A 12,218-nucleotide genomic window follows, 5' to 3' on the forward strand; every position below is an offset into this window, starting at 1 on the left:
TTTCTCAATTTCCCAATTTTATTTTGTAATGTATGGAGGAGTAGACAACAGTTTCATATAAACTTCAATAACTTTGTGCTCAACCATTTTGTAACATGCTTGGATGTAATGCTTTTGTAGTGGAGTCATGAATCTTTACTCGTTTCACGTTGATGAGTACACGGACTTGTACACTCTTCCCTTTCTTGTATGGATTCCTCTGTATCCAAGGAAAAGTCTCCCGTACATGGCAGGCGTCCTTTCATCACAGGGAATTAAATTTTGTTGATATTATTTGGCCAAAGTCTTCATTGCATTCAACATACAATATGTACTGAAGTACATCCATATCAAAATTGGTGATTGTATGAAAAAAACTTTTTTTTTGAATCGGGTTTTTAGTTTTTCAATGCATCTTTGACCTGAGACTGCTTCCAACTTTTAACCTCAAAAACTGGCTTAGAGTCCTACGTAATATTCATAAGGTTATTATGATCTTCCGAAGCAGTCCTCTTATTCGTGGACTTGAGGTCATTCAAACTTTAGCACTTCAGGCTTGACTATGAAAATAATAGTCATTTTTATCCCCCGCCGCGTGGCGGAAGGGGGATATTGTTGTCACCCGGGTCGTCCGTCCGTCCGGCTGGCTGGGCGTCAACATTTATAGCTGTGAGTGCGATAACTCATAAACTGTTCGCCATATCGATTTGAAATTTGGGTCACACATGTACCACCTGAAAAGGAAGAACCCTATTGATTTTGGGCATGGCCGGATCCAAGATGGCCGACTGGGGTGGCCATCTTGAAAAAAATGTTTTTTGTAATAAATGGAAAAACACTTATCCGATTTCAATTATTTTTCAATGGCGGGGGATTCCCCGTCTCTGATGGGTATATTTCTGTCCTGGTTTGCAGGGCCATAATTATGAAAATATAATGGTAGTGAAAGAGCAATATTTTTATATATATATATATATACACACACACACACACACACACATATATATCGTTACGAAATCGTGCCCGCTGGCATGCAATCGGCCGCTTTCCACTAATCGCAACCGCGTCGCCCACCGGTCGGCAATTCATTCGTGACTTTCTGGAACCACGCCAGAAACCAGTCAGGGTGAGCTTTAAACCTCACCACAGCCCAGTCTGTATTCTACCCGCGCGAAATAGGGTCACTCGCCGAATATCAATATACCTAAGTACTCGCGCGGGTAACCTACCGAGGGGCCGTACCTCGGCGCAGGTCGGCTTAGGACAGTAGTGGCATGAGAGTCCTGCATTTAAAATTATTGTTTTAAATTAATGTTCTATTTTAACTTTAGTGGGTTAAAAAAAATAATTTTTTAACATTGTCTAATGCTAAGAGAGAAGCTTGGAAATGTAAATAATGTGTATAATACAGTAAGGACATACATGTATATACTGTATGAATTACAATAAGGATATGTAGATAGATGTGGGATTTTAACTTTGACTCCCAACCTCATGTGTTAAGTGGAAGATGTGGGCACCAACATCCCAACATCCTCTATTTTATTTCCTCATTCTCTCTCACGTCCTCTAACATCCCTTCTTTTAACTGTACTCTCTCTCTCTCACTCACACGCACACACTCGCACACACACACACTCTCTCTCTCTCTCTCCTTTAATCTCCCCTCATCAGTTACTTGTGTCCCAAAATAAGTCCATTTCATGGTTGGATGATTCTAGAAAATTATTTTTTAAGTTGAATACAGTAATTATATAACATACTTACATCTATTCCTTTTATGTTTGAATATAAAATGTGGAATAAAAACCAAACTTTGTACGAATACCAAGCTAAATTTGTATTGAATAGATTTTTATGCCTCCGCACCAAGGGTGCCGGAGGCATTATGTTTCCGGGTTGTTCGTTCGTCCATCCGTTCGTCCGTCCGGATTTTCGTTTACACGATAACTCAAGAAGCAAATTGTAGAATTTCATCAAACTTGGTAAAAAGGCAAAGTAAGACAGGGCAATTAAGTGATTACATTTTGGGCCAGATGTGAAAGGTTAAGGGTCAAAGGTCAAGGTCAAACTCTGAAATTTTACTGTTTATGCCCAACTCAAGAAATATTGGACAGAATTTCATCAAACTTGGTACAAAGGGAAAGTAAGACAGGGCAATTAACTGATTAGATTTTGGGCCAGATGTGATAAAAGTCAAAGGTCAAGGTCAAACTGAAATTTTACTGTTTACGCCCTAACTCGAGAAATATTGGACAGAATTTCATCAAACTTGGTACAAAGGGAAAGTAAGACAGGGCAATTAAATGATTCGATTTTGAGCCAGAGATGATAAAGGTCAAGGGTGAAATATGTCAATACTCAAGTGTTTGTGCGGGAGAGCGGAGGCATACCCGTTGACTGCGCGCAGTCGAATTACTCGTTTTTTTTAATCTCCCCCCCCATCCCTCCCTCTCCCATCCTCTCACCCTCCAGCAAGTGAAAGAGCAGCGAGTGATGAATGGAGGCAGGAATGAGGTAATGCCCAATTGCACTTGTTTTGTTTGAGCAAAGCATGCACCAGAATTAAAGGAGGGAAGGGATCTATTTTTCACCATAATATAATTGCTTATGTATTTTGCTTATGAATAAATAGAAGCTTCTTCTGCTTGTTTAGACCAGTGAAGTCACATATTTTCTCTATTTTATGATTTTTTTTCCAATCGTTTTGCAGCAAATTTAGCATCACCTATGATATTGTAAAATTTGTGTCCAATTTGTATGTAATGTGAATCATTTGGGAGGGAAGGGTGAGGTGTACACTCTTTCAGTTTTGTCCTTATCCCTTAATAAGTGATATATGTTAAAATGGACTTCAAACCTACAGTTCGATGCCTAGGTTGACTAAGGCAGTCATTAAGATGTATGGCCTATAAAAATGCTGATTAAAGTTTTAACTCATTTTGAGCTGGAGTAGTGAGTAGTTCTGAAGTTTTAGTTTTTGGGTGGGGTGTGTGTGAGGGGGATAGGAGAGAGTTGACTGTGAAGGGGGTAGGTTTATAATGGGGTTAGAAATTATCACAGGTTGGAATGGAGGATAAACTTGTGCCCAAGATTACATTTCGCAATTGACACAACTTGTGTTATTACCCCGCACGTGTGGCGCAAAGTGGAGTTAAGTAATTGGTTAAGTCTGTCGGTCTGACTTGTTTTAAAATGCAATTTAAATTAACTTAAATGTTTAATTTGAATTGAGTTTTGTATTTTGAACACCAGAACATGAATCAAAACATGAACCTGCAGTTTAGCAGTACTCTGGCTCTGAATTTGGCAAATTGTACGGAGTCTCATCCCAAGCGCATGCACACAACACGGTAAAGCAATCGATTCATTCAGTCTGGCAGTCAAGCAAAATTGAAAATCATTCCAAACACGAAAATTAAGTTTTTATGGATATTAAAAAAAAGGACGCCAACAGGCACGGATAACCAATTTGACTTCTTAAATAAGGTGGTGTAAAAGACGGTCCATTAACGGCGGTAAATTTCAGATTCAATGTTGTTGTTTTTTTGTTTTTTTTTCCGACAGCCTTTAAAACGTTTATTTTATTTCGATTGAATTGTACACTTGGAACACAAATAACAGTGAAGAACACAGATTGCCTTGTTTGCACTTCCAACCACCTTCAGTTTAGCACTACTTGGGAAAAACTTCATGCTGTTTCGACCTGTCAAATTTTTCGCACGCTTTAAGGGCGGAGTATCAGCGAGATTCAGACACAAATGGCGGTGTCTAACGATGCAACCAAAGAGCTAATTCCGTCCAAAAGATCTGTTTGTTTGGTGCATGTTATTTTTTTCAAAGATAATTGCAAAATCGTCAGTTTCTCCGAGAAGAGTTGGCAGAAGGTTCAGCTCTGGACTGTTGCGTTTGACCACTTGGCTCTGTATAGTTGTCACCACACTTGTTAGTCAAAGGTCACGAACAAAGCAAGAGTTGAAAAGACCCTTCCTTTGTCCTTTCTCAATGCTGCACGGGGTAAGGTGTATTATGAAGTTTCTAGTTTTAAGGCTTTATTCGGGTCTAGGTTAGAATTTTACTTTTGGTTGTTGTTTTCCACAACCACGTTGCCATGTACTAGCCGATGACATTGTATCCCCATTCCGTTTTGGGGCCACACAGGGTGCTCTGATCGTGACTGAGGAGTTGCATGTGATCACCTTTGAAACCGAGATTTACCACCAAGGTCTCAAGCTTGATTTAGAGGTGGGTACATTGTGAAGGTGTTTGGCGTTTTGCCGTGCACGGCCTCCTGGTAAGGCCATGTTGGGCTTATTGAAGGCCTGGCATCCCATGATTGAATCAGAGGTTATTGTTTCAGTAGAATGATTGCATTGTGGGGTTTGTTTTTGTAGTATTCGTGGATGTTTTTTGGTTTTAACCTGAGTTAAAGTTTGACTTGCTCCGTGCCAAAGGGCTCTTGTGAGGAGGAGGAGGAGGGAGGTGGTAAGGAGATAGGGATAGATTTGTAATACACATTGAAATTGGATATCTGCAAGAGAACATTGGGCATTCGTTGGTCATCTTTTAACCTTTGACCCACTTTGTGAAATTATTCTGGTGTTCTGTATTCCCTATTGCTGATTTGCATTGAAGCATGTGTGCTTGTGTTCCCCACAGACGACATCCCTACCTGTGATTATAATTTCAAATGTGAGCCAGTTGCCAAATGGCTGGGCATCCATTTTATGGTACAACATGCTCTGCTCTGAGCAGAAGGTGAGATTTATTCATTAATCATTCTGAACCAGCACGATGTCAATAGGCTGAGTTGTGTATTTAGAGTACTGGTCGTGACGTCATGCTGAGGGGTTTTGACACTTTGTAATATCTGGGCTGCCAAGGGAACTCTTCCTCTGACCCCTACACTTGACCATTCCAGCATGGATGACCCTTCTAATAGTGACAAAGTGCTGATACCGCTAGTCTAGCTCCTTGAAGTCATCAGAATGCACAAAATACAGCACCACGATAATGTGAAGTCCGATTACTGTAGCACGGTGTATTCTTCCAGCAGTGACATATGACAGTGAAACGTGATATTGGACAAAGACGACGGAGCAAAAATTGATCATCATGCAAAGAGCTATGGAAAGATGGTGCATTGGCAAAACCAAAAGGGACAACAACAGAAACGAGTGGATCAGAGAGAAAACAAAACCCTTGACGTTCGGGTTACAATGAAAAATGGAAATGGAACGAGGCCGTGATGGTTGTCCGTCGGTATCGACAATGACAGTCAAAACGTTAAGGTGAGGTGTTGGCCTCTGTGCGCACGTTCACGCGAGTGAAGTCCCATCCTTGGTCTACACATTCTTTGGCACACTCGGCAGATCCATGTGGCATCTGTTTCATTTGTTGCTATTTTGCACTGGTTCCTTCCTTCCAACACGCTTCTCCGCTTCTCCGTCAGCTTACTTCCACGATTGGTTTCAGCTGTTCTGACACCACTCTGTACTGCTGCTCTCCATTTTGCTCTGTCACGGGCGATATCCTCCCAAGACGTATAGTCTGTGTTGGTCGCTTTCAGATGTTCATTCATCACATCGTTGAATCGACACTTTGGAACACCTTGATGTTGTTTGCTATCTTTGATCTGTCCATAAAACATTTGCTTTGGCAGACGAGTGTCTGGCATTTGAACAACATGTCCAATCCAGCGTAGCTTTGCATTCATCAGCATTTCCTTTATGCTAGACAACCTGGCTCGCTGCAGCACTTCATAGTTGCAAACACGCTGCTGCCATGAGATGCGCATGATTGAGCGCAGACTGCTGAAGGAAAGCCTCCAACTGCTTTATGTGGTGTCAGTATTTTGGCCGTGTCTCTGACCCGTAGAACAGTGTGGTGTGGATAACTGCCCGGTACATTTGGATTTTAGTATGAAGATGGATGCCTCTAACTCTCCACACTCTGATACTCAGCAGACCAAAGGCTTTTGAGTCTCTGTAAATACGGTTGGCTCTGTCTGAATCCAGGTTGACATCATCTTGGACAACACTGCCGAGGTAGTTGAACTGACTGACTTGCTTCAGTTCTGTACCCTCAATCGTCATTCTTGGAACTGGTGGCGTTTGCTCAGGTGCTGCTTGCATCATGACTTCAGTTTTCAGAAGGCTGATTAGTCAGTCCAAATTTAGTAGCAGCAGCAGCAAATTTGTTCGATGTTTTGCAGGCTCTCGGCTGAATGTGCCAAAAAGGCACAGTCATCTGTGAACAGGATTTCCAGAAGCATCTCTGAGCTGACCTTGATCGGCGCATTGGGTGTTGTCGTCGATTGGGTGTTGTCCTATGTCTGTGATAACCTGTCCATCAACTGTTGAAGGTCTGTTGAGTAATTACTTAAAATGCTCCTGCCACCAGTTAAGAATTCTGACTTTATCAGTCAGTAAAGCTGTGCCATCGCTTGATTGTAACAATGCAAGGCAAATACTGTGTGATCCATAAATTTGTCATCGGGTATCGTATAAATTTTTGGTCTCTTTCAAGTCTGCATATCCTTGTATTTCCTCTTTTCTATTCCACCACTGGTCCTTAAGATTACGGAGTTTTGGTTGGAGCTATTTGCGAATATTGTTAAATCGTTGTTTCTTTGCAAGTGAGGACAAATCACTTTGGTGGTCACGAAATGCTTTGTCTTTCTCATTTAACAGTCGGATGGTTTATTGATTGCTGTCATCAAACCAGTCTTGATTTTTGGATATAGGAGTGCCTACAGTTACATAGGCCGCAGTGTAGGCAGCTTCCTTGAAGACTGATCATTTCTCTGTTGCACTGAGAGTTTTTGCATCGATTTCTGAAGACTAGAAGTTTACATGTTAGTGCTTCATTTAATGCGTCCTTGGTTGTGTTGTTCTGCAACTGACTGACTCAAGCCGTTTCACTCGTATACTTGTCTGCACTCCACGACTCCTTTGGTGTCTCCAGTGGATCCTCATCCTTGAGCGAAGGAGTCGATGGTCGGTGTTGCACTCGGCCGCTCGCATTGCACGTGTTATGGTGATGCCACTGATTTATTTCTGGCGAGTGATGACATGGTCAATCATGTGCCAGTGTCCAGACTTTGGATGTTGCCAGGTGGTTTTAAACATAATCAATTGTTGAAAGACTGCTTGTAATGATGTGCTGGTTGGTTGCACATAGAGACGGCAGGCATAATCCATTATTATTCTGGCCTCCTGTACCGTTTTCGCCGATAATGCCTGGCCCTATGTTGTAAGCCTGGTGTTGGCTTAATGGTTAGGGTGGTGGACTTGGGATCTTAGGACCCCGAGTTAAAATTCTGCTCAGCAGTTGAGTTAATACCAAGTGGAGTTGACTCTTCCTGTCATCCTTCCAAAGTTGGCAAAATGAGTGCCAGCTTGCTGGTATACTGTGTCGGAGTGGTGACCCATCCAGGATTGTTCCCAATAGCCAAGGAGACTGCTTCGGCAGCACCAACGCTCTGCTCAGAATATGGTCCCGATGGATGGATGGATATGTTGTGGTCTTGGCCAACCCAGGCATTAAAGTCTCCCAATATTACTGGCTTGTCTGTTTTTGGTACTTCTACGATAATGTTGTTTCGTTCAGCGTAGAAGTTATCCCTCACCTCATTCATTTGTGTGATTGTCGGAGCATACACACTGATGATGGTAATATTTCCTGCTTTGAAGGGGATGTGAAGAATCATGATCCTATCGGAGACTCCCTTTGGCAAAGTGTTGAACTGTCTCACCTAACTGGTCTTGATGGCAAAGCCAACACTTGCTTCTCTTTGTTCACTCGCGTCTCGTCCCTTCCAGAATATAGTGTACCCTGACCCCATCTCTGTCAGCTGGCCTTCGTCACTGAGACGTGTTTCACTTCGTGCTGTGATGTCAATGCTGTAGTTGCCAAGCACTCTCGTTATTAGCGCAATTCTCCGCTCAGGTCGAGAGGTAGCTTGTCTATCAATTAGCATTCTAACATTCCAACAGCCAATCGTTAGAGGTTGAGTATAGATTATTTTATGCTTGCATCGACAGCATAAGGGGCTGGCCTGTCAGATGCGGTAGTCTGACCGGACGAGCTAGGTGGCACCTTTGCTCGTCCATTCCACTGATTGGGGGGAGCAGTATGGATCCTCAGAAGGCCTGCTCCAACACCTAGGATGCTGCCGAACTGTGATTCCATCCACCCATCCATCGCAAGAGCGACCAAAGTCCCAGGCTGCCTGCATGCAGGTTTACTGCTAATGACTTCCGATGCCAGCCTGCATGTCACCGTCACAGCTCGCCCATCGCCGCCGGACTTTTACTTACATACATACACATTTTTACCTCACCTAACTGACTCCTGCGCATAAGAATATGTATGTGCTGGATGTGTGCGCACCTAACCAACAACACTCTCCCGGCTTCACACACACCAAGTACCAGTGGCAGGACATGGTCAAGATGACTGGTTAGTGTGAAGAGCTGCAGCTCACATCCACCATCACAGCCGTTGAAGTACATCACGGTCCCTATCCACCAGGTCTACCATTGCGGGTCTTTGTTGCTATTTCACCCATAGCTGGAGTACTGTTGAGAGAGACAGCGGTGGATCGGGCTGCGTGTCTTATCGGGCATGTGCTGCTCCAGAGGTTTCTGTCAGGGACCCCACCCTTCGCCTTTGGCTCAAAAGCCGAGTACACAAAGCAGCAGGGAGACCAGATAGTTTGTTAGGGCGCCGGTCACCCACCCACATCCAGAACCCCATCTGTGAAAACGGCTTATATCAACGAGATGGTGGGGTTGACTTGCCAGACCTTATAAGCCAATGAGGCCATACATGGAGCAAGAATAACAGACAACTGGTGGACAAGAATTGTAAACTGGCAACCTTGAAGACCCTGTTAGACACCGACATTGACAAAAGATCAGACGGAGAGGTGAAATTGAAAAATTTCCTGGAGTACGACGACTTCAAATTGCACTGAATAGAACCAAATGGTCCATGTCAAGGGTCCTTCATCCTGTAGTGAACTACATAGGCCTATCAAGTGAAAGCATTTGGTGGACAAGAGGTTCGTACTTCCTTTAGCTCAGTTCCTTTCTCTAACGATGTGTGTGACTCATGGAGAATAAAGGCCTTTTGTTAGACCGAAAGCATGAACATGACCGAAAGCATTAGACCGATGGCATTCTATTGGTTGTGTATGACTGGCAGTAATATCTCATGTTTTCATGAAATGTCCACCCTCCCCACTTAGATTCAACCCCCTCAACCGCCCACATCCCAGTGTTTTGCTCTGAAAGGAAATTAAACTCAACTTCCTCACACTCCGTCCTCATGTTGCACCTGTGCCTTGGTTGAGATATAAAAATGACCAAGGGTCACGGGATTTGTTTGTGCCTCAGAACGTGACTTTCTTCCTTAATCCTCCGGCGGCCAACTGGAAAGATCTTTCAGAAGCTCTGAGCTGGCAGTTCTCATGCGTCACGAGCCGTGGCCTCAACACCGATCAACTGGCGACCCTTGCTGAGAAGCTTTTAGGTGAGGGAGCTTATGGGTCACAAGGTGATGCTGACATAGGATGTTGCTGAAGAAGCCATTTGTTATTTATTTGTTATCTTGCCAAAACGAAGTTTTTGCAAGATATGTTTGTCAGCTTGTATGTTTTTTTTTGTTTGTTTGTTTGTCTGTAATCACATATAAAAAATTCTGCAGAGCACAGTTATCATTGGAAATTTTTGTAACTTCGCATATCAGAGGCCTATAGAGGTCCCTTTCAGTGCACAAAATTTTGAAGGTCAAGGTCAAAGGTCAAGGTCATTTTGTCGCAAATCAGGGGAGTCGACGAAACCCTTATTTTTTGAGTAATTTTGATCGGATCGTCTTAAAACTTCATGGGAATATAGTTCATGGTCTGGCGCTCAGCTAATTAATTTTTGGTGGCGATTGGCCTTGACCTTCATGGTTAGCGCCTGAGGTCAAACATATTTGACCCCAAGGTCAAATGTTCAAGTTTTAGGAACCATATCGTGTAGTACCTCAAATTGAACACCTCGATGAGTGCTTTCTAGATATGTCAAGCTTGAGACATTATGACGTCATTTGGTGACGTTATGAGGCAAACGCATATATTTCATGGTTACTCTGTAGAACGATTCTCATCGGAATCTCTTGAAGGCAGATATTCCTCAAGGAGTCGCTCCTGGTGGATAGCAGCTCTGTTCACCTCAGTGTGACCTTAAAGAAGTCACACGTGGTCACCTTTTGGCAAGATACAGGTCACCCTGCGGGTGACATTGGTTTATTTATTTATTATTCAGTGCTGTATTCGATTTGTGGTTAATATGTCTGACTGCCACATTTGATTACAAATTGTACTTTAGTTGTGACCTTTTAACTTTCCTGCGTCGGAATGGCGACCGGTCCAAGATTGTGCCCCCGAGCCATTGGAAAACTTCCTCGGCAGCCCAACGCATCTGAAGATGCAAAAGGGGTGGCTCCTCTTCTTCTTTTAACTTTCTTTAATCCGATCTGAGTTTTTTTATTTAGCCCTTTGTGTAATTAAACTTAAAACACTAAGTTTAGCATAGTTCGCCAAGTGCTCAAGCTCTTACCCTGATGAATTGTGCAGTTGTAAGTGGTGCTCGACTTGGCGATGTGAAAATGACTTCTTTTATCAATCACACACCTTGTCTTTTATTTTCTAGGGCCACAGGAAAATTATGACAACTGCTTGGTGCCTTGGACGAAGTTTTGCAAAGTAAGCATCTTGGATGCACACGCATCGTCGGGTACTGAGAACAGATGCCATTGCATCAATGACTTCATTTTTGCTGTTCCTGTGCTTGCTCACTTGTTTAATGCGGGTTTTGTGAGCAGGAGAACTTGTCACATAAGCCTTTCTCTTTTTGGCTTTGGCTTGATGGAATCATTGAGCTTATCAAGAAGCACTTGATCGCCCTTTGGAACGATGGGTAAGAATGTGTTTTGGTTGCTGCTATTCCAATGACTTTATTCCACCATGCTGTCACGTCAAGGCAGACATACCAATTGGCGGTGATGTGAATCGTGAACTAGTCACCGGTTTAAATTTTATAAAGATAAAATAGCGATAAATTATTTGACAACGTTCTCATCTGTGGTTTGGTGCATGATTTGTATGGGTGCTGTTGATGCTGCCGATGCTGCCGATGCTGCCATACCTTTTATTTCTACAAAACTCTACCTACAAGGCCATTTTTGCATACAAACATCAAGGCTCATGGAAAAGTTGCGTGACCGAGCATAGAAGGCAATGCACGGTAGGGGCATTGTGAGAACAGGTGGATGTGACTTACAAGGGTAGCAAACAATAAGAGTATAGAGAGATGAAGAAAAGGAAGGAAACACAGTAATCTGCTACTAAAATGACTGCGTTGGTGATGGAGTGGGTTAACGGGGTAAAAAGATCACTGGAAGGGATGGAGGATGACATGAGGTGGTGGTGTACCACCAACTTAAATCCTTGGTGGGAAGAGTTGGATTGAACAAACTCGGGAAGTTCCCCATGTGGGAGGACGGATGAACTAAGGAAGTTTCGCGTGTAGGTTTACTGGAAGAAAGTGTGCGAGTTGAGGGATGGAGGGATGGGAGAGCAGAGAGAATAAGATGGGAAGAGAGGTGTAGAAATCGGAGGCCACCAACCTTTCTGCGGTGAGAGAGCAGCAGGCCCAATGCTTCCACTTCTTAGCCAGAGATTCCAATGAGGTTGAGAACTATGGATTACACAGCATCCAGGATACAGGTCTTCATCTTCGTTTGTTTGCAGCACAAGGCTGCAGGGTAGCATCATTGGCTAAGGATGCAGCTGTGCCACTGATGCCCTCTGCTGGTCAGGACAGGAATTTGTAATTTGTTCAGGGTGCCAGAGATAGCTTGCCAACTCTTCATGAAGGACACCATGTGATCTTTAATGTCCTCCAACTAATTCTGGCAATGGGCTCAGACGGCACACACATTGATAAAGCACCGTGCCTGTGAAACACCCGGATGACCACTTGCAGCTGGGTCGGGATTTAAACCCAGGCTCGACAGCTTGGAGGTGAGTGTGTGTACCTTGAGGCCATCCTGTCAGCCCAGGAGACTGTTATAAATTGGGGTCACGAGCCCATACAGCGGAGCAGTAGTTAATTGGACTGCGGATAAAGACCTTGGAGGCCATGAAAAGTTCAGATTTACAAAGGAAGGACTTGGCATGGTAGCAG

At 43.5% G+C, this 12,218-nt stretch overlaps 1 protein-coding gene across 1 annotated transcript; it reads left to right on the plus strand.

The window, feature by feature from the left end:
- Window positions 1-2,354: 2,354 nt before the first annotated feature.
- On the plus strand, window positions 2,355-10,997 carry LOC147007343 (signal transducer and activator of transcription 3-like). The gene is made up of 6 exons (XM_085867293.1): window positions 2,355-2,496; window positions 4,141-4,224; window positions 4,639-4,737; window positions 9,381-9,516; window positions 10,683-10,735; window positions 10,855-10,997. The coding sequence occupies exons 1-6, from the start codon at window positions 2,476-2,478 to the stop codon at window positions 10,951-10,953; spliced, it is 492 nt and encodes a 163-aa protein (XP_085723419.1). The 5' UTR covers window positions 2,355-2,475; the 3' UTR covers window positions 10,954-10,997.
- The last annotated feature ends 1,221 nt before the right edge of the window (window positions 10,998-12,218 follow it).

Source organism: Eptatretus burgeri, unplaced genomic scaffold (assembly GCF_056783735.1).
Source record: "Eptatretus burgeri isolate ZD-2024b unplaced genomic scaffold, Ebu_testis_v1 Ebu_testis_scaffold_290, whole genome shotgun sequence".
Classification (NCBI taxonomy): domain Eukaryota; kingdom Metazoa; phylum Chordata; class Myxini; order Myxiniformes; family Myxinidae; genus Eptatretus; species Eptatretus burgeri.

Coding starts and splice junctions, on each gene's coding strand:
- LOC147007343 (XM_085867293.1), top strand. CDS start 2,476: ATGAATGGAGGCAGGAATGAG. Junction 2,497..4,140: donor TGAATGGAGGCAGGAATGAG/GTAATGCCCAAT, acceptor GGGGCCACACAG/GGTGCTCTGATCGTGACTGA. Junction 9,517..10,682: donor CCTTGCTGAGAAGCTTTTAG/GTGAGGGAGCTT, acceptor TTTATTTTCTAG/GGCCACAGGAAAATTATGAC.